Source organism: Sciurus vulgaris (genome assembly GCF_902686455.1).
Source record: "Sciurus vulgaris genome assembly, chromosome: 1".
In the NCBI taxonomy this organism is placed as follows: domain Eukaryota; kingdom Metazoa; phylum Chordata; class Mammalia; order Rodentia; family Sciuridae; genus Sciurus; species Sciurus vulgaris.
In genome coordinates this window covers 108,839,800-108,862,532 of record NC_136461.1, presented here as the reverse complement: position 1 = coordinate 108,862,532, position 22,733 = coordinate 108,839,800, and the positions used below count along the sequence as shown (strand labels likewise).

The 22,733-nt window shown below is 37.6% G+C and overlaps 1 protein-coding gene across 1 annotated transcript in view; it reads left to right on the top strand.

The window, feature by feature from the left end:
* The first annotated feature begins 234 nt into the window (after nt 1-234).
* Nucleotides 235-22,733, top strand: part of LOC306661300 (myomegalin-like) — a 205,977-nt gene continuing 183,478 nt past the window's right edge. The window contains 1 exon segment of the mRNA XM_079140184.1: nt 235-479. Coding sequence (XP_078996310.1) covers nt 250-479 — 230 coding nt within the window. The 5' untranslated portion in view covers nt 235-249.

The window sequence follows — 22,733 nt, the reverse complement described above, 5'->3', positions numbered from 1 at the left end:
AGGGGAGATGATAGAGGATGAAGGGAAGAGGGGGTGTTGGTAGAAGGAGGACCAAAGCCATCTGGGCGGAGCAGTAGGCAGAGGCAGACCTCAGGGGAGGCTGGGTCTGACCACATCTCCTCCAGCACAGTGACAACTGAAGTGAATGCTTACGCGTGCCCAGAGGATGCACCTGGGCAGTCCCGGAAGACTAGGAAAGCCAAGCAAGGACTGGTAACTAGCACTGGGGTGACCAGGGCCGGGAAATCCATGAAGAAGACAGACAACGGGTCCTGCTGTCGCCAATGCGACTGTGGCTGCTGCCGCCGGGCGTCCCGCCGGACTCACCACACGCCGTACTGGTTTGGGGCCGCCGCGCGAGTCCCACAGTCCCCGAGGCAGCACCCCAGCCGGGAAAAACGACGCCCGGAGCCGGTCGGGAGCTGGGCGGTGGCGGCAGAAGAGGAAGAGGCAGCCTCGGTGGGCGCACCCTGGATGAGGTGAGGGCATGGGCAGCTCCGGCGGCTGGAGCCGGGGAAGCTGAGGACCGCGCCCTGGCGTGCGGTGAGCTGGGCTGGAGAACAGCAGGAGGGCTGGAGTCCGGGGTTTGGAGGCTCGGACTCCTGGGAGAGGTTGGCCCGGATGGACAATCTCTTCAATGAGGCTGGAGGGCAGCGGAGGTAATAGGGCCAGCGGTGATAGGAGGACAGTGGTGAGTTACCTAGAAATAAAGGTATGGCGCTGGTGTGTGTCCGAGAAAGCTTGAGAAACCCTGCTTGCATCCTAAGGTCTTCGGCTTGATCTGCTCTGCTCTGTTGGTAGAGGTGAGGTTGAACGCTACGCTTGTTGGGCTGAGGCAAAGCGGAGGTGAACACACGACTCAATGCATGCCAGGATGGAAACATTAGGGATAATCACAGAAAATAAAGGATCAGGAAATGTGCGCGGGGGAGGGCTCGCATTGCCTTTTCTTTTTTTACACCTCTTTTTTTGGTTATTCATCTTAGATGCAGACAACAGAGTGGTATTGGTGATGGTTCTTTCTTCCAGGCTAGCTACCCTAGCTACCTCTTCTCCTGCAGAGCTGGAGCCCTTCCTGTTGGCCCGAGGTGCAGGGCAAGCTTCACCTAAACCCAGTCCTTTCCTCTCTTCTGGCCTGGAAGACTGGACAGATTAAGCCCAATTTTCTTAATGTAGCAGCAGCAAGATGAAAATCTGTCATGCGTAAAATTTCCTGGAGAAGAGACAGATTGTGTTGCTGGCTTTTTTTTGGAATAAGCACGTTCTTGTCATAGAATTTTTAGCTTTTTCTTTCATGGGAAGCCTGTACTGTAAGTCAAGCCACAAAACAATTATGTTTTCAGTCTGTAAACTGCCATTAACTAAATGGGATCTTTAAAAAATTAGTTCATTTCTTTAGGCCTCAATTTCCTATGCATAAAATTGTTAAAACTAAATATTCATTGGATTAGTATTGGTCAGGACTCTGCTGTGATTGTGAACTAGAACCCTTAGTTTATTAAAAAAGAAAAAAAAAACCTTAATTATCTTATTCATCCCACTACTCACTGTCTATACAAGAAAATGGAGTCAAACATATTCAGTTAACAGTGCTTAAAGGAATCATATTTCTATTAAGGAATTCATAATAAATTACTACTCTTAAGTAAGAAAGCAAGAAATATTCATTATTTTATTTTTTATTACATGAAAATTTAACCCAAATATAATTACTTTTAAAAACATGTCTGTGAGATGTTGAATATTTTTTCACAGACTACTTTGGAAATTTTTTAAAAGCTTGGAACAAAAAATTTAATATATGTATATGTATATATATGTATATGTATATATATGCATTTATAATGTCAAGGCTACTTGACCACTTTACATACTCTGTTAATTTTTTATCTGAAAAGAAATGTTAATACTGCAAAATTATAAAATAGATCATCTTATCATAAAGGTATAATTTTTCTCATTGTCCTTGGAATCAAAAATTTGTGTAGTTAGAGTTTGATTTTCTAAATTGTGGTTTTGTTTGTTTGTTTGTTTTTGTGCTGCTGAGAATCAGACCCTGGGCCAGATATGCTAGGCAAGCACTCTACCCTGGAGCTACATCCCCAGGTTTAATTCTGAAAATCGGAAGCAAATATTCATTGTTTCTTAAATAGTTATTCATCTGATAAACTACCTCTACATTCATCTTAGTCGATGTAATGATAAGTCTTGAAATGTTTTTAAATTTTCAAGAATTCCAAAATTAAACAGTTTCAGAAACTACACAGAGGTGGTGCTACTCTGGCTTTATTTAAAAATCAATTCTCCAGGAACAAGTTGAATACTTTAAAAACATAATTATATTAGCTATAATATTAGAAGTTTAATGAATATTAGAAGCTTGTGCATAGGATGTTTTTGGTATAATGTTCTAATTCGCAAATCACCTAAAAAAATGTAGGAAAGCAGCTTTGCATACTACCAGATTAAATTTACTTGTGTTATTCACTGAGCAACAATGGTAGGGGCTGATACAATACTTGATACAAAACTATCCTCAGGTAACTCAGAATGGACATTTCTAAACTCCACTCATGTATGAAGTATGTTCTATAACAGAAAAATGAATTGAGGAAATAAAATAAATTTAAAAGTATCTCTCTAGGGAAAGCTGACTGATTGTGTCCCAACAGGCCACAAAATGTATCATTCTCTTGAAAAACATGTCAAAATTTGGTGTTCAACTTAAGTCTGTTTCTTAAACCAATAATCCCACAGGACTACTATATAAACACAGAATAGCAAATTATTAATTTATAATGAGGATTTTTTAATGTTAGGAGACTAGACCTTTTTGTTATTCCAGTGAAGTTTTTCTTGTGATGGGCTGACAGATCTGACTCCATGAGAATGTTATAGGCCAGACTCTAAGGGAAATGACTAAACAGCCTCCATTTTGCTCTGAGACTCCATGTTATAAAAAAAATAAGTTTCTCCCATGGGAACACCCTGCCTCTGTACTCATCATCAGTTACTTAGCGTGACATGTTTAATAATATACAATGGCAACTCCTATGTAGTACAAATTGCTCTCCTTTGATCTCTATTGCTCTTAACCAATGTACCATATAAACGGTAATTGTGTGGATGTTAGCAACCATTCTTTAGTTTGTACCTAGGTAAGGGTCAGTTTGACCCACTTACTCCTCTGTCAATGATCTCATGATGTTAGTTTGTATCATAGCAACAGACACTTATGATTGATGTGATTTTTGGTATAAGAACCCCTACAACCCTGTGGTTGGAGCTGTTCTCCCAATAGCCATTTTTTGGGGCATTGTGTGAGACAGTCAGCCAGCCAGCTTAATAAAGACTCTCAAATTTGGACTTCTCAGTGGTGATCGGTCTATTCTTAAGTTGCGCTCCATAACAGTCTAAGGTCAAGGGGCTGGCTACTGATGAAGGCCTTCTTACTGCAACATTATATAGAAGAAGATGGATGGGCAAGAGGACACTTGAGAGAGAAAGCAAGCAAGAGGGGGCCAAACTTGCTTTTATAACAAACCAACTCTGGTGTTAACTAACCTACTCTCAAGATAATATACATTAATTCATTCATAACTGCAGAGTTTTTGTGGCCTACTCACCTCTTACTAGGCCCCACCTCCCAACACTTTTGCCTGGGGATTAAGTTTTCAGTACATGCACTTTGGGAGATCAAGCAGCAAATTCATTACCTTTAGGTAAAATTCATGATGTGGTAGGGCGCTGGGGTTGGAGGGCCATATTATAACACTTGCATGTTGGCCATATGGACCACGTGAAGTTAATGGCAAAGAGTCAGTAGATCACAGAGAACTTCACACATGAAATTAAGTTTTCTCTGGCATGACAAGATAATGAAGCTGGGTTGGGTGGGAAGCAAATTTTAGCAGAGGGATACAACTAAATTTTTGGGCCTGGGAAAATGCCTTATTGGAGGGAACTCATGCTGTGAAAAAAAATTTTTATAAGGATTTAATTTGAAGGTAACCCTCTTTCAAGTGGTCTAATGAGCAGATGCCACCCCAGAAGTCTACTGGGGACTAAGGGAGCTATGCTACACCTCCAGTTTGTATAGCTGCTTACCATTGTAATGAAGTAGGTCTAAGAGGCAAAATTTTGCCAAATGAATCCTCAGTTCATGAAACTATTAGATCCTCTGGAAATGGCCCACTAAAGAAATCTATGGACCAGAGCTTTTGTCTATTTAATCCAGAGAACAAACTGAGAAACTTTCTTGTTACCCAGAATGATTAAACCAATGGTAAATTAGTGCATCACTTTAGAAGTTGGACCATCCTAAAAAATTTGATCCTCTCTACTAGCTTTCTAATCTCAGGAGAGTTGTTGTTTTGTGTATGAAAAGAGACAAAGTTTTTCACTATTATAAAAATTGAATTCTGAATTTTGATAAATCACAGTCTGGTTTTATTTGACATTGAAACTTTGTGATATTTATTCCAGAAACTGGTTGAATTAGAGTTGAATGTAAAAACTAATTCAGATGAAAGGAATAACTTTAGATTTCACTGTAGGGACTTTGAAATTAAAATTGACATTTTAAGCATTTCAAGGCAAATGTTGATTTTGCACAAGAAAAAAAAATGCTTTCAGAGACCTATTTTGAAAGAACAGAACTTTGAAAGTTTGAAAATAAGCATTCTACTTCTCTAACAACTGATTCATATAATATTTATAATATCATACTTTTTATTTAAGTTTCTTCAGAAATTTACCACAAGAGTAGTTTTGAAAATTGCAATTTTTTAACTAATTAAACTCAATGTATAGTTAGTTTTAGTGATGTCTGCCTTATTTAAGACCAGATCATACACAGTCCAGTCAGTGCATCTAACATTTAGTAGTTCAAACTATTTTATGTGTTATCTACAATTAACATGTGATTTTCCTATTTGATTGAGATTTCAATGAGGATAACTAAAATTCTGAGCCAGTATTTTTTTTAACCCCAAAACAAACTCAGTACAAAATCTCTCAATAGTTACCATTTTCCTTTTTTTCTTAAAGAGGCTAGACTCAGACTGTGTTTTAAATTGTGCAACAAAATGGAACAAGATACCTGGTACTTTCATTGGTGCTATGATATCTTTACGTTTATCATTCTGTGATCACATCTCCAGTTTACTATAAATGGTCCCTAAATTCTAAAAAGCCTAGTTATATCAACATAACCTTAAAGAAAAGTAAAAGAATTAAAATTTTTATTTGTTTTCTATTTTAAGTATTTAAAGAAGTGAAATACTTTAAAGCAAATTCTGAAGTTTTCAAAATGGAAAATGAATTTTAAATAGTTATGATCCCATTGTCTATTGATGATATTGTCACTGGATAAATGAATAAATGAAAATAAATATTCTCCTACCCCCAAATTTTATCTGTTTATTTTTAAGTGTACAGCATTAAATGCATCCACATTATTATACAACAAACACCACCATCCATTGCTAGAATATTTTCATCTTACACACTGAAACTTTATATCTCTTAAAAAAGGTTTCCACTTTCCCTTCCCTCAAGTCCCTGACAACCACCAATCCATTTTTGTCTCTGAATTTGACTTTTCAGGGTACTTCATATAAATGGAATCATTCAATATCTGTTCTTTTTGTGTCTGGCTTATCTGGCTTACTTCACTTAGCATAATGTTTTTCAAGTTGATCCATGTTGTAGATGGGTCAAAATTATATTCTTTTTTTAAGGCTGAATAATATGTATATACTGTATTTTGTTTATCCATTCATTGTTGATGGACATTTGTACTGTTTCCACCTTTTGGCTTTTGTGAACAATGCTGTTGTGAACATAGGTATACAAATATCTGACTTTTTAAATTCTTTTGTATGGATGTATGCCCAGAATTGAAATTTCTGGATCATATGGTAATTGTGTTCAATGTTTTTGAATTCTTTCCCCCCTTTTGAGACAGATCTTGCTATGTTTCCCTGGCTTGTCTCAAACTCGTGGGATCAAGTGATTTTCCCTGCTCAGGCTCCAGAGTGGCTGGGACTAGAAGCATATGTTTAATTTTCCTGAGGAATTGTCATCTTATTTTCCACAGGGGCTATACATTCCCACTAACAGTGCAAATCCAATTTCTTTCTGTCCTCACCAACATTTTTTATTTGCCTTTCCCTACAGGTTAGTGCAATGAGAAATATTTTTAAAGTTTCATAGTTATTCCCATATTTAACTTTTCCATTGTTTTCCTTAGTTTGTTTACATCTAGATTTCCATCTTGTATCGTCTATCTGAAAGAATTCCTTTGGTATTTCTTACTCATTCTGCAGATATGCTGGTGGGGGAATTCTTGCAACTTTTGTTTGAGAAAGTCTGATAAAGCCTTTATTTCACCTTCATATTTGAAAGATATTTTTGTTAGTTATTAGGACTGACTACACGATGCTTTATATTTGCATCGTGGGATCCAGTGCAAAATGAAAATGTGGGATCCTCTTGTGCAAATTTTATTAAGAATTTTAAACCATCAACAGAAGAACATTAAACTAAGCATCATCCTTCTAAGCACAGGACCCAGCGTGACCGCACAAGGTTGCACATTCATGAATCCTACTTTCGCTGGTTCTAGTTGACCCACCCTCACCCTTTGTTTCTTTCATTACTTTAAAGATACTGCTTTGCTGTCTTATAGCCTGCTATTTTTGAAATGAGAATTCCTTTCTCATTTTTATCTTTGTTCCTCTGTATGAAATAGGTCTTTTTTTCTCTCCTGAATGCTTTTAAGATTTTATTACTGATCTTAATTAACTTAATTGCAAGGTGTCTTTGTGCCCCTATTTTCATGTTTCTTGTGCTTTGGGTTTGTTCAGCTTATTGGATCTCTGTGTTTATGGTTTTCATTATAGTTGGACAATATTCAGTCATTATTTCTTCAGAAAATTTTGTTGCCCCTTCTAACTCCTTTCCTTTGGGGACTTCAGTGACACATATACTACATCACTTGAATTTTACCCACAGACCACTGATCTTTTTTTTTCCCTCCTTGTTTTATTTTGGATCATTTTAATTATGTATTCAAGTTCACTAACCTTTTTTTTTAAGCATCTAATGTGCTCTTAATCCCATTCGGTGAATTTTTCACCTCAGGTATCTTTTTTCATCTCTAGAAGTTTTTAACTTCTATGTGTTTTTATTTATCTTGATTGATTACCCCGTCTTGAAAATATGGGATGCTATAATAACTTTCAATTCTACATTTGTGCCAGTTTATGCATCTAGTGACTGATTGCTCACTTCATTTAGAATAGTTTTCCTGCTTCTTGGCATGCCTGTTAATATTTGTTTAGATGCCACATTTTGGACATTTTATCATTAGGTCGTAGATAATGTCACATTCCTATAAATATTCTTGAACTTTATTCTGGTTAAGTTAGTTGGAAACTAACTTTTGGGTCTTGTTTTTAAGCTTTGTTAGGTGGATGCAAAGCAGCATTTCATATAGAGATAATTTTTCCCACTATCTGGGTGAAATTCCTCTGAGTACTCTACCCAATATCCCAGGACTTATAAGACTTTCCTGACTTTAGTGGATGGAGAGAAAACTATTTCTAGCCTTGTGTGAGCCAAGAGGATAACTTGATTACTCATACGAGTCTTAATCCAAACTGAGTGGTTTCCTCATATAAATGTGCTGACCAGTACTCAGCTAAATACTCAGGGGAACCCCTTTGCAGATCTCTGGAATTTTCTCTTCTTTCTATCATTTTGCCCTATGAACCCCAGCTACCTGAGCCTTCTCAAATCCTATCATGAGCACTGCAACTTAGACCACACCCTCTGTCTGGATTCTGTCTCCTGCAACTGTAACTCTCTTCTAAGTAGTAAGATAGGGCACTTGTGTGATCTACTTTGTTTCTCTTTTCTGTGGGATTACTGTCCTATGAAGCCTGATGTCCAGTATCTGAAAATGATAGTTTTATGTATTTTGTCCAATTTTTAGTCATTTCTGTCAGGGGAATAAATATCAACGTTGTTATTGCTTACTATTCAGATACAGAAGTGTATTTCTAACCATGTTGTAAATTTAGTAGTTTTCAACTCTTTCCACATATTGGAATCATCTAGGAGAGGTTTGTGAAAAAAAATTGACGTACAGACTTCACTCTAGACAATTCAATCAGATTCTTTGAGATTGAGGTCTTAGTATCAGCATTCATTAAAAGCACTTGAAGTTTCTCTTATGCAACAAATAACAAAACCTCTGTATAAAAGAAAGGGTTGCATTTCTAAACAGTTTTGAGAAACTGCTATTCCTTCACTGCAGCCAAGACATAGAGGTGGATGGTTGGTTGCTTTATTTGTTTGTTTGTTTATTTATTTTTCGAGGCACTGTGGGACTATAGAAGGCTTTAAAGCAGGGTCTGATGTACTTAGATCTTTGTGAATCATGAGGTGGTACCTGTGTGGGAGATGAGTTTAAAGGTGTCGAATGAAGGGATAAGGTCATTGAGAAATGATTGCAAGTGGTTCAGGGCCAGAGGTGATGAGCGTCTGAGCTCAGTTAGTTGTGGTGGGGAATGGGGAAGGAGGGATAGATTGGTGAATTTCTGATTTAAAATCAGGGGGACTTGCTGATAAACTGAGTGTGGGAAATAAGGGAAAGCATGGAAACAGGTATAATTGACCTTTTGTATCTTCCAGTTCTGTCAGTTGTGGGTTGAAAATAGTAAAGAAATAAAATAAAAATATAAAATACACAGTAATAAAAACAATACAAATAAAATAATAATTATTATAATAATTTACATAGCATTTGTATTGAATTAGGTATTACAAGTAACCTAGAGATAACTTAAAGTATATAGGAGGCTATGTGTAGATTATATGCAAATATATCACTTTATGTAAGGAGCTTGAGCATTTGTGAATTCTGGTATCTGCAGGGGGTCCTGAAACCAAACTCCTGTGGATATTAAGGGTTGGCTGTATTACTTTCAAGTTTCTAGGTCAGCCATTGCATGATTAGTAATATCAATAACTAAGATGCATAATATAGTAGAATAATCAGGTGTAAGGGAAATGAAGGGATTAATTCAATTTGGCACATCCATAAGAAAATATCTTTTATAATTGTTTTTCAGCCTCTAAATTCTTCTGAAACATGGGACAGAGAAGACATTTGAAAAAGAGTCTTTTGAATTTGCTGTACTATTTTGAACAGATTTGTCTTTGCAATTCTGTGTGACCTAGGTTAAATCAATTTGAGTGTGTGTGTGCCTGCAGTGGGGATTGAACCCGGGTCCTTGCACAAGCTAGGTAAGCTTTCTACTTCTGAGTCACAGCCCCAGCCCTGTTGATTTCTATATGAGTAGCTGACAAAGATTTTTCTCCCATTCTATAGGTTCTTTCTTCATACTGTTGTTTCCTTTGCTGTGCAGAAGCTGTTTATTTTGATGCCACCCCATTTATTGATTATTTCCTGAGCTACAGGAGTCCTGCTAAGGGAGTTGCTGTCTGTGTCTACATGTTGGGAGTGTTTCCTCTATGTTCTCGTCTAGCAATTGCAACGTTTTGTGACTTATTCCTAGGTATTTGATCCGTTTTGAGTTGATTTTTGTGTTGGGTGAGATAGGATCTAGTTTCAATCTTTTATATATGGATAGCTAGTTTTCCCAGCATCATTAGTTAAAGAGGCTGTCTTTTCTCCAATGTATGTTTTTGGCACTTTTGTTAAGAATCAGATGGCTATAGCTGTATGAGTTTGTCTGGGTCTTTTATTCTGTTTCAATGGTCTACACATCTCTTTTTAAGCCAGTACCATACTGTTTTTGTTACTATGTGAGACTGTTCTTTTGAGTCCTCACTGCTTTTTTTTTTTGTTCTGTAGATCTCCCTTTCCAGTAAATCTTCTATAAAAATTTTTTTTAATATAGCCTGAGTTAGTTCATCTTTCCAAAAAGTATGTATGGTGTGTCAGGCACAATTCTAGGTGCTAGAGAAGAATGAGGAGTTAGGTTATCACTAAAGGCTCTCTACTCACAAACTTGAGTTTAACTAAGTTGTAGTAAAACTGGTGAAGATATTGACAGGAAACAAGTAAAGAAACATACAAATAAAGTGACTTCTGATATTAATAAATTTTATAAAGAAAGCAATGTAGAATTGTTTCATTAGAGAGGGGCTGACACAAGTGATGACAGATTCCCAAGACTTGTAAGTAGGAATTAACTTGATATGATTGAGGAACAGACAGAAGACTAGTATAAAGGAGAGTGGTAGGAGATGAGAGGGAGGAGGTGGACAGGAACTAGGTCATGTGAGATCTCTCAGGACATGGTAAGATTCTGATTTTATTCTAAGGACACTGGCAAGCAAGTGAAAAACTCGAAACAGGAGCATATGATATGAAAAATGTTTTAAAATGTCACTCTCCTGTTGGATAACAGACTTTAGAGGCCAAGAGTGGAAACCAGGGAGTTGCTTTGAATGTTGCTGCAAGAAAGTAGCAGGGATATGAAATAATGATGACAGGCATTGTAGTGGTAGCAATATTTTGGAGGTAGAGTCAACAGGATTTGCTGGTGGATTGAATAGGGGAAATGAAGTAAAAAGAAGTTCCACAGGATTTTTTCAAAAGAGCAACTTTCCCCTTTAGCCATAGTAATTAGTTCAGGGATGGGCACTTGACTTAAGTTAGTTCAAACAGGAGCCTCCTGGACGAGATCTTTGCTTCTAATGGATGTGAACCTGGAAAGAAGGTAGGCCTGGGCCTCTTGGCACATAACTTGATATTTTGCAGATCTTGAAAACAAAATCAACACAGAAAATATTTGAGGTGTGAAGAGAGACAACTCCATTGTTAGAATCTTTATATTAAGCTGTACCTGAAACATCTAGTTCAGATTATTTTGTTTAACCCTAGTTGAAGTTTTATCTCCACTCATTATAGGGGCGCTTAGATGGTGGATCAAAGAGATGGAGGTCACTGTAAAGGAGAGGACCCTGAATAATATAAAAAAAAATAATTCCACAGAAGGTTGCATATGGTTGTTAAACAGTCATAGTGTTTACATGGTGGGAGGTGGGTAGCAGATGTGCAGCTACCCTTTGGACACTCTAACTTCTTCAGATTACCTGTTCTCTGAGTCTTATTTGCCAGAGAAGCCTCATAAATACAGATGATTCATACTGGCTCTCACAGGAGTTCCAAACAGAATCCTATAATGATTTTATACTGTGCTTTCTGATATCTCATGGCAACGGCATTATCATTTATCACCATTGGTACATTTATAATTTGTATTTTTACTAATATTTATTGATGAATTAGGGATATAGCTCAGTGGTACAGGGCTTGCCTAACATACACGAGACCCTGGGTTTGATCTCCAGCACTGCAAAAAAAATCACAAAAAATTTAATGAGCATATGCTACATGCCAGGCCTTATCTTAAGCACTTTATAAAACCTCATTAAGTCCTAATGATAATTTTGTGAGAAAGATACTGTCATTATCCCCAATTCTATGGAAAAGTTTATTTGACACCAATAAAGTGTTGGAAGTAATGCTTAATTTCCAGATGCTAAACTTCTGTTTCATGTAATTGTTTTTATCCATCTTGCATGTTTTTAAAATGTTTCCTTGTGGACTGGGGTTGTGGCTCAGTGGTAGAGTGCTTGCCTAGCATGTGTGAGGCACTGGGTTAGATCCTCAACACCACATAAAAATAAATAATATAAAGATATTTATCATCTATAACTAAAAAATATTTTTAAAAAAATCTTTCCTTGCAATGATGCTGAATGTTTGCTTTCCCTGAAATCAAAACAGAAATATAAACAAATCAAAACAAACTATAAAACAAACTCCTCTGCTAGAACTTAGATAAAAATGTATGGTTTTCAAATGAGCATAAGTGTCAAAAAGTCATATGTTTTAAAATAATAAACTGCATTATTAAAATCTGACCTTGTGAGGACTTGTTTTCTAATTTATATGGTAAAATCCTTGAAGGTGAACACAGAGAAATGAATGACCTGTTTAAAACAAAAGGAAATGTACCTGAACATGACCAAGAATCTATCAAAAGAGCATCAGAGAGCTTCATATTCGGATTAATAAAAATGGGTGAACTGCACATTCCTAAGGAGAAATTGGGACACTATTCAAATAACAAAGACTTAAAGCAAGCTGGGCTCACTGCCCAGAATAAAAGGCACATGTATTCACAGAATTTTGTCCACCATTGTGCGCTAACTTACCCCTACATCTAATCTTATAACACTATCTCAGAGACAGTGGAATCAATGCAAGAAATGTTGATGTGAGAAGGTGACCCAAGTGTAGAAACAGAAAACAACACCATATTTTAGCATTTTTTAAATCTCCATAATAGTCCACTCTGTAACATCTTTTGGCTATGTAAATCTTTACTTTGAAATCTTTAGGTAAATATTGCAACCAAAACGTAGAGCTTTTTTGTAATTTTAACAAGAAAGGTATTCATGGATTGCACATAACTTCTTGGTAGTAATTAAAAGCACATTCTGGGGCTGGGGTTGTGGCTCAGTGGTAGAGCACTTGCCTAACACATGTGAAGCACTGGGTTTGATCCTCAGCATCACATAAATAAATAAAACAGAGGTATTGTGTTTATCTACAACTAAAAACAATTTTAAAAAATAAGTAAAAGCACATTTTGGAGAGAAATGAATGAGGAGTATATTCTACAAGATGATCTTTTAAAGGTGCTACTTATCATTCCCTTAATTTCACCATAAATCTAGTTTTCTGTTGTGCAACCTTAAATAACTGCTCTGACTTCTTTGTTATAATAGCTTTTTTTGTGAATGGGAGGACTGAGTTTCAACCTCTACAGTCTGACTTTGGATTGAGGGAAAAGTTCATGGTATATTAGTTATTATTGCTAGCACTACCTAGCAGATCAGCCCAAAATGTAGTGGTTGAAAACTACACATATTTAATATTTCACTATGTTAGTCAGCTTTGTGTTGCTGTGACCAAAATACTGATAAGAATAGCTTAGAAACCTCTTTCAAGTTTCAGTTCATGGTTGTTTGAGTCCATTGCTCTGGGCTCAAGGTGAGGTGGCACATCATAGCAGAAAAGCATGGCAGAGAGAACTGCATAGGACATGGTGACTTAGAAGCAGGGAGGAAGGGGGCCTGGGCCACAGGGAAGATGAACCCTTCCAGAGCATGTCTCTAGTTACCCACCTTTTCTAACCTTGCCCCACCTGCCTACAGTTATACCCATTTAGTTCATTCAAACTAGGATGAACTAATTAGGTTACAGGTCTCATGATCCAACCATTTCACCACTGAATATTCCTGCACTAACACAGGAGCTTTTGGGGAACACTTCATATCTGAACCATAACACTTGGTCTGGGTTGTGGCTCAGTGGTAGAGCACTTGCCTAGCATGTGTGAGGCACAGGGTTCAATTCTCAGCACCACATATAAATAAAGAAAACAAAGGTCCATCAACTACTAAAAAAACTGTATTTTAAAAAAAAAAGATTCTAAAATCCAGGAATCTGGGAGCAGCTTAGCAGGGTGCCATTAGCTCAGGGTCTCTTGTTCTCTTGTAAGGTTACAGTTAAGCAGTTGTCCAGGAGTGCAGTCATCTCAAGACTTGACAGGGACTGAGAGATCCACTCCCAGACTCACTGCCATGGTTGTTGGCAGGCATTATTGCCTTGCAGGCTGTTGGAATGAGTTCCTATATACATCATAGGTAGGTTTACAATATGGTAGCTTATCTCTCCTGGCATAATTGATTGAAGAGAAAGAGAGCAAGCATGTTTAAGATGGAAGCCACAATTAAAATATCCCAGTCTTGAAGGGGACATCCCATCACTTTTGTCTTACTCTTTCCCCAAAAGTGAATCATTAGATCCATCCCAGGTTCCAGGGAGAGGGATTTGCACAAGGCTTTGATTATCAAAGATCATTGGGATCCATTTTAGAGACTGCCACATAGTCTGCACCCATTACGCGAGCTTCTGGAAATTAGAGCAGTAGGATTAATTCCTCTCTTTCTTCTTCTGGTTGGAGACTAGTATAATCAAGCACGAAATGCGTAGGGAGGGTAATCAGAGCTGAGGCTGAAGACTATGACAAGCCATGTAAGCCTCCTTTCTATATGTTGGCCTGTATCCTCAGAACAATAACAACCTCAGGCTCTACTTGTCAATCCTTCCTTCAAACATCCCTGGAAGATATTAAAAGACTTTGGGGTATCTTACCTCCCTCCATGTCACAGGCAGAGTTTGAAGTCAAAGAGGACAGGAGGTGAGGTGCAATCCTTAAAAATTATTTGAGCTAAAAAACTAGTACCTTGCTGTCATCTGAACTATCCCTTGAGCTATATACATGCTTCAATAAAATAAAACTGGAAGCAGAGGTCAGGACATGCTTAAGAATCTGGCCCATTGTTCATCTCTCCAGGCTGAAGTTCAGAGCTAGAACACTGGTGTTCTATCCAGAAGATCAGGTAACAAATGGCACAAGGAACAGGAGATCAGAGGAATGGCTGGCCTTGTGAGAGATGTAGGCAGAAAGGCAAAAGGCAGGCCCAGGATGTCCCAACACCAGAAACTAGGCAAGTTATCTGAAGGAAAATGTAAATGCTTCATGCCTACAAGGGCGGGGCAAGTAGCATAAATCAATGAAGCAGGTTAGGTATAAGAACAGAGGGAATAGTGTTTGTGACTGGAGCATTTGGGGCCCAACACACACACACACACACACACACACACACACACACACACAATCCCTGAGGCTACATCACATCTGTAAAATAGATTCTACCAGCAGGGGGCACCTGTAGATGGTTTTCATTGTCACAAGGTAGTTGTGGGTGAGTGACTATTAGCAATAGAGAAGCTCTGGTTTGAAGTTTCCTAAGCCGCTTGAATTTACTACAGCCTGCATAGAGGATTAAGCATGGTCACTTTGATTTCCAGATCTGACTTTAGACTATTAACAAGAGTAGAAGTGACAGATTTGATTTTTGAGGTGAGCCGGAAGGTGCCTCTATCCAAGTTGGGGCTTAAGATTTTCTTAAAAAGATAGGCTTTAGGGCTGGCGAGATAGTTCAGTTGGTAGAGTGCTTGCCTGGCAAACACAAGGCCCTGAGTTTGATCCCCAGTACCGCAAAAAGAAAAAAAAAAAAAAAAGTTGCATTTAGTTAAATTAGTGGCAAGTCATGAGGTAACTCATATTTCCTCCCTCTCCTACCATCTCCCCTTCTTGCCCTGTTCTACCATTTCCCAGTGCTCTAGACACCACAGAAGACTTGAAACTATTTGGGAAGTAGGTTGGAAGAGCTGGTGTTGGCTCAGATAGTTGCTTTTACCTTGTGGTGTCTTAAAGGTGCCACCTGATGTGTGACAGTTCACAATATACGTTAGCAGAATACAGCACTAGAGAGCACCAGAGGTTTGCCTCTTGACACACCACCTGGGGATAAAAACTAGGTCCCTGACCAGGGTGAACACAGTAAGGCACTCACTCCCAGGATGATATAAATGCAGGGTCAGATCCCTTTATATTTAAAAATTGCATTCAAAAGCCAGCATGGTGGCAGGCTTCTGTAATTCCTGCAACTCAGGAGGTTGAGGCAGGAGGATCTCAAGTTCAAGGCCTGCTTGGGAAACTTAGCAAGACCCTGTCTCACAATAAAAAATAAAAAGGGATAGAATTGTAGCTTAGAGTGCTCCTGAGTTCAATCCCTGGTACTGAAAAAAAATTGTATTTACATAGTTTTGCATTCATTTTTTTCTAAACTATTGTATTAAAATGTCATTTCTCTTAATTACTGAGATTTGGGCATCCCTTAAATTTTGCATCTCAGGTGTGCACGGCTCCTCTCATCCTAATTCCAGCCCTGAACATCTTCACAGTTGAATCAAAAAGTTGAAGCAGTTCCTGATTAGCATAAGAAACTTTTGACCTTGATTTTTCCTTCTGTTTTTCTCCTGGGAATTGATCAAAGCCAACAATTAAGGGATGCAATAATTCTTTTCTATGTGCCACTGGCTCTGATTTAGAGTCAGCTTGAGTATTTCTGTACCTCTTATTATATTACTGATATAACCTAAAATGGAATATTTTATCTGATTAAAATATTATTTTCGTTGAAAGGAATTATAGTGGTTAATGTTCAATGATGAGATTAACTCTTATATCTACTATACTCACCTGAACTTTGCAAGGATAAAAGCCTGTTAAGTTTTGCTCATCTTTTGTAGGGATTGCCAGATGTTTGATACTGAACTCAATAGCTCAGTATTTTGGCTTCTTGTATGCTAAAATGAAAATGAAAACAAAAGTGAATACACAATGTGACATTTTTCTCATTAAAATTTTCTCCTGATTGTGTAAATCTTTCTGAAACTGTTTGAACACTTGCCAGCTGGAAGAAAGGACAAAACAGCTGTTTAAACTGCCAAGAAATTGGCTTCCAGTAGTTGTAAGAGTGAAAGAGGGAATTTGTCTTTGTTGTTTACTTTGTCTTTGTCCTGGAAGTGAGTATATTGATGAGCTCTCTTGGTTGTGCAGAGGTGAGCCATAGCGGGAGTGGATAGCTCCTCATACTGAAGCAATGCACTGCAGATTATGACGTATTGAGTTTAATAGGGACAAAAGCTGATCTGGGAGGAGTGGTCAAAATCAATGATTTAATAATTTTAATTATTCTTAGAGATACACACTGAACTAGTTAGGGATGAAGACTATGCATCTTACTTTCAAATGGCTCATCAAAATGATAGCAGAGCTGGCATGGTGGTACACACCTGTAAATCCCAAGGACTCCAGAGGCTGAGGCAGGAGGATCACAAATTCAAGTTCAGCCTGGGCAACTTAGCAAGGCCCTGTCTCAAAATAAAAAGTAGAAAGGACTGGGGCTGTAGCTTAGTGGTACAGTGCCCCTGGGTTCAATCTCCAGTACTGCAGTAAGTAAATAAATGAATAAAAACAGTAGCAATAATTGTGTGTATGTGTGTGTGTGTGTGTGTGTATTTGTGTATGGAGACAGGGAGAAAAAATATAATAAAATATTAACAATTGATAAATCAAGCGAAGGATTTGTAAGACTTCATTGTACTATTTTTGCAACTTTTCTGTTTAACACTTTTTAAAAATTCACAATGGAAAGTATTAAAAATAAGATACATTTCATATATATGTATTCATCTGTTTATTCATCCATCTATCTTTAGGGAAAAGCTAGTAGATGTCATGATGCAAGAAGGAAAGGCAAGAGGGGCAAGAATGGAGGAAAGAAGGACTGTATAGAGGGAAAAGAGGGGTGGGAGGGATGGGGGAAGAGAAAAAATAACAGAATGAATCAAACAACATTACCCTATGTAAATTTATGATTACACAAATGGTACACCTTTACTCCATGTACAAACAGAGAAACAACATGTATCCCATTTGTTTACAATAAAAAAAAAAAAAAAAAGAAGGAAAGGCAAGGACCATGACTCTGATGTCTATCTTGTCCTCAGCAATGTTTTTTTCTAATTGAAAATCTGATCTGAGATTTAAGCTAGGATCATGCATTCCATTTAGTTATCATGCAGATGGATTTTTAAGTCAGTCTGAATTGATTGATGGATATACCCTCTTTGGACCTGGCTGAAACTGCTCGTTCCAGCCCAGAAAATGACTCAGGTTTTAGTGATGATGCAGTTGTCAAGAATGTTTGGAAGCTACTTACAAACAAATTTATTTCAATATTGTTTCTGGATCCATAAATATATTTATTGAAACTAACATCAGTCTTTTCAAATTTTAAGACCGGATATCTGTGTTCAAAGCAAGGAGAATTATTCAGATAATTTACACAGGTCTTTCCTCACTATTCAGCCCCCTTCTGAGAAATTTACATACCACATTTCTTGCATGATTTCCCCTCCCCCAACACCAGATACTCATAAATAGTGGGTGTTGAAAGGATGAGGGGGATTGTGTGAGTAAATTGCCACCAGCTGTCTGAAGGCTTGGTCATAATTTCTTCCTTGAGGTTTTTGTTACAGCTGACAAGGGTTAACCAATGAAAGAGATGAGTCTGAATACACACACACATCCTGAAGACAGTAGAAGAAAGTTGGGAGATAAAGGGAGGAAATGTCCACTTTTTTGGTCTCTAGAACTCTAGCCAGCAAGTGAGGAAACCCACTTATTCAACTTCCTTGTCAGAGCTTTGGTCTCATGATAAATCAGGAAGCTGAAAAATGGAAAATCTGGGTCATTGGCCTAGCCCTGGAGAGCAATTTGGAGCAGAACTGAAATTAAAATTCACAACTACTATACAGGGTTGGAATCCTGCCTGGTATGCAGGATTATAGAATATTATTTATAGAATGTTTAAAATGTGATGGGCACTGAATTAAACTCTTTCAGTATATTATCTCATTTTGTTCTCATAGTGACCCTATGGGGTGGTCATTATCATTAAGCTTATTTTACAAATAAGAAATCTAAAGCACAGAGTTTTAGTAACTTGACCGACATCACAGGACTGAAAATTGACCATAGAGTCAGTCATCTTAGCGACTTGTGTTGTATTGTCTGCCAGTGACACTGACTGTCCTTTCAGATGAATGGTACCCAAGGCAATCACCCAGGGAAGGCTGTGAACATTTTTTTCTACCAGTGAAAATTAAAACATTTTTTTGACAATACTTTTTTTTAAATTGATTTTTAAATTGGTAATTGACAATTATGGCATCAATTTATGAGCTACAATGTGATATTTTGATATATGTATACATTGTGGGATGATTAAGACAAGCTAATACACTTTTAATGAAAGTACTGAATTTTACAATTTTAGTATGTTACCCGAATGCTGCCTTCTCTATGAAACCTTCTCTAGCCAAATTTAATTTTGTGCTCTCTCCATGTTCTGTTCTGTGTGCTTTTATGTAAGGGACTTGATCGTCAACAAATTTTACAGTGACCAGTATTGTCATGGGCTGAGGACAAAGCCTGCAACAAAAGGGCGTTTGTGAGATAATTAAGATCCAAACTATAGCACCAATACAATATAAATGCTATATAAATAGTTGTTATACTGTATTATTTAGGGATTACACTGTCTTAGGTCCTTCCAGTCCATGCTGGTACAATTCACTTGTACTAATTTATAAGCAACTCCTCTAGATAAAATTCATATCACATGTCATTCTGAAAATGCTCTTTTTTACTTGATTAGACTGCTTGTGAGTCTGATGTGGGATAATGGATCCTTTAGATTATTAGAAATGTTTTTGTCCAGGGAAGAGGCACACCCTTAAGATTCTTAGAGGCCATTTTGTTTGACTGAAAGGATGTTTGAGACATCACAATAAGTCTTTTTAAGATCTTATCCATGGGTCTAAAGATCACATCTTGGATTTGATTTTTGCCCTGCAGTCAATTCTTATTTTGAAGCTACTGCTGTCTGGAGAGATGGGGATGAGAAGCAGTTTTTCAACCTAGTAAGTCTTGGCTTATACTTCTCTGAATTCTGCTTAAAAACCGACTCCTATTTTTTTTTTTTCAATTTTTATTTTTTAGACCATGTTTTTCTTTTCTTTTTTTAAAATGTATTTATTTTTTAATTTTTTACAGACTACATTTTAATTTATTGTACACACATGGGGTACCTCATTTTGTTTCCATGGTTGTACACCATGTAGACTCATACTATTTGTGTAATCATACAAGTACATAGAGTAAAGATGTCTGTCTCATTCCATCATTTTTCATACCTCTGCTCCCTCTCATTTCCTTCTACAGAATCCAAAGTTTCTTCTCTCACTCCCCACCTCCCCACCCCCATTATATATCATTCTCCACTTATCAGGGAAAACATTCGGCCTTTGGTTTTCTGGGCTTGGCTTATTTCATTTAGCATGATATTCTCCAATTCCATCCATTTATTTGCAAATGCCATAATATTTTTCTTCTTTATGGCTGAATAATATTCCATTGTGTATATATACCACAGTGTCTTTATCCGTACATCTGTTGAAGGGCATCTAGGTTGGTTCCACAATCTAGCTATTGTAAATTGAGCTGCTATAAACATTGATGCGGCTGCGTTACTGTAGTATGCTGATATTAAGTCCTTTGGGTATAAACCAAGGAGTGGGATAACTGGGCCAAAAGGTGGGTTCATTCCAAGTTTTCTGAGGATTCTCCACATTGCTTTCCAGAGTGGCTGCACCAATTTGCAACTCCACCAGCAATGTAAAAGTGTGCCTTTTTCCCCACATCCACACCAACATCTATTATTGTTTGTGTTCTTGATGATAGCCATTCTAATTGGAGTAAGATGAAATCTTAGAGTTGTTTTAATTTGTATTTCTCTAATTACTAGAGATGTTGAACACTCTTTCATATATTTATTAATCGCCTGCATGTCGTCTTCTGTAAAGTGTCTGTCCAGTTCCTCGGCCCATTTATTGATTGGGTTCTTTGTATTTTTGGTGTAAAGTTTTGTAAGTTCTTTATAAATTTTGGAGATAAGTGCTCTATCTGAAGTGCGTGTGGAAAAGATTTTCTCCCACTCTGTAGGCTCTCTCTTCATGTTCTTGATTGTATCCTTTGTTGAGAAAAAAGCTTTTTAGTTTGAGTCCATCCCATTTATGGACTTTTGCTTTGATTTCTTGTGCTTTGGAAGTCTTGTTGAGGAAGTCTGATCCTAAGCCAACATGATGAAGATTTGGGCCTACATTGTTTTCTATTTGGTGCAGGGTCTCTGGTTTAATTCCTAAGTCCTTATCCATTTTGAGTTGAGTTTCGTGCAGGGTGAGAGATAGAGGTTTGGTTTCATTTTACTGCATATGGATTTCCAGTTTTGCCAGCACCATTTGTTGAACATAGCCCATAGTTCATACTTTATCATAATATGGTTTACAGAAATCCATTAGCACTTATGAAATTCAGTCTGAAAATCTTCTGAGCCAGATCCACCCATTCATTAGGTGCACTTTCTCTTTTCTACTTCACCAAAGGCAATGATTTTGATAAACTTTCTGCCACTACATAATGCAGGTCATCTTTTCCCAACCCCCTGTAGTATTTTCTTCACTGTTCTTCACTTTTCCATTGGTCTCTGCAACGTTCTTCCACCTTTTGCTAACACTTTCCTTGAGGCCTGTCTGGCTTCTGCTGCGTCCATGGACCAAAGTCATTGCCATTTTTTTTTAGATTTTTGTTACAGCAGCATCCTGCTTCCAGAAAACAAATTTGGTTACAGTTATGCAACACTATTTAGTAAACTATTCCAAAACTTATGGCTTAGTACAACAAACATTTTATTTATATTGAGATTTGGGGTGGCCAATAATTCTAGCATAGTTCAGCAGGGCAGATCTACTCCCATCATGGCCATAGCCAGGCTTATTCCTTTAAAATTTTTTGTTTTTAGTTGTTGATGGACCTTTATTTTATTTATTTATATGTGGTGATTGGAATGGAACCCAGTGCTTCACACATGCCAAGCAAGTGCTCTACCATTGAGCTACAACCCCAGCCTGACTTGTTCAGGTGTGTCCATCTGATGGAGGACTGCTTCACCCAGAAGCCTGGCACCTCAATGAGAACTGCTGGATGTGGGGGCTCAGTTAACCTTCCTCCTCTCTGTGAGTCTCAGGGTCTCTTATCTTGTTTCTCTAGCATGGTAGTTTGACTTCTTATGTAGGACCTCAGGGCTTCAAAAGCCAGTATCCCAAGAGTCTCACATGGAAGCTGTAAAACTTCTTATTGACAGCCTTGGCAGTCAGACATCTCTGTTAGTTAAGTAAGTCTAAGGCCAACACAAGTTAAAAGTAGAAGAATTGGCTTCTACCTCTCAGTGGGAGAAGTAGCCAAGAATTTTTGGTTGTCTTTACCACGAACACTGTATCCTTCATCTCAAAATGTTTCAAGAAGCAGGATGCTGTGGAACATACCTTTAATCCCAGCAACTTGGGAGGCTGAGGCAGGAAGAGTGCAAGTTCCAAGCCAACCTCAGCAATTTAGCAAGGCCCAATGTAACTTAGAAAGACACTTTATCAAAATAAAAAAAATTTAAAAAGAGCTGGGTATGTAACTCAATGGTTAAGTGCCCTGGGTTAAATCCCCAGTACCTCCCCCTCCCACCCCCCCCCCCCAAAAAAAAGAATGATTCTAGAAAAAAACATTTTTTAAACAATTCAGGGTTAGAGAGATGGACAAGGGACTGAAAGGGACCAAGCAGACATCTGTCAACTAGCAAAGTCAGCTGAATAAACTGTAGTGATCAGTGAAGTGACAGATGTTGCAGACATATTGTTATCCTAAGAGTTCAGAGAATGTTAGGTGTCAAAATCAGGGAAGCACTGTGCATAATGGTTGAGCATGACATTTTGAAACATAACTGATTGGTTTAGAATATCAACTTTACCATCTATAAGCTGTGTGAACTTAGGTAACATACTTTACCTCAATGTGCTCCACATTAGTTATTTATAAAACAAAGATAAGTAGACCCTACCTCATAAAGTTATCATGAGAATGAAAGATGTTATTATACTCAAAGCTTTTAGAAGAGAATCTGGCAAAAATATGTTAGACATTATTATTTTTCTTATTGCCATACAGGTCATGCAGTTATCCATGTCAAGATCCATAGTCCTTCTCACTCAGAATGAAGTTGGAAAGAGGAAAAGGAAAAGAAATTTTTAAAAA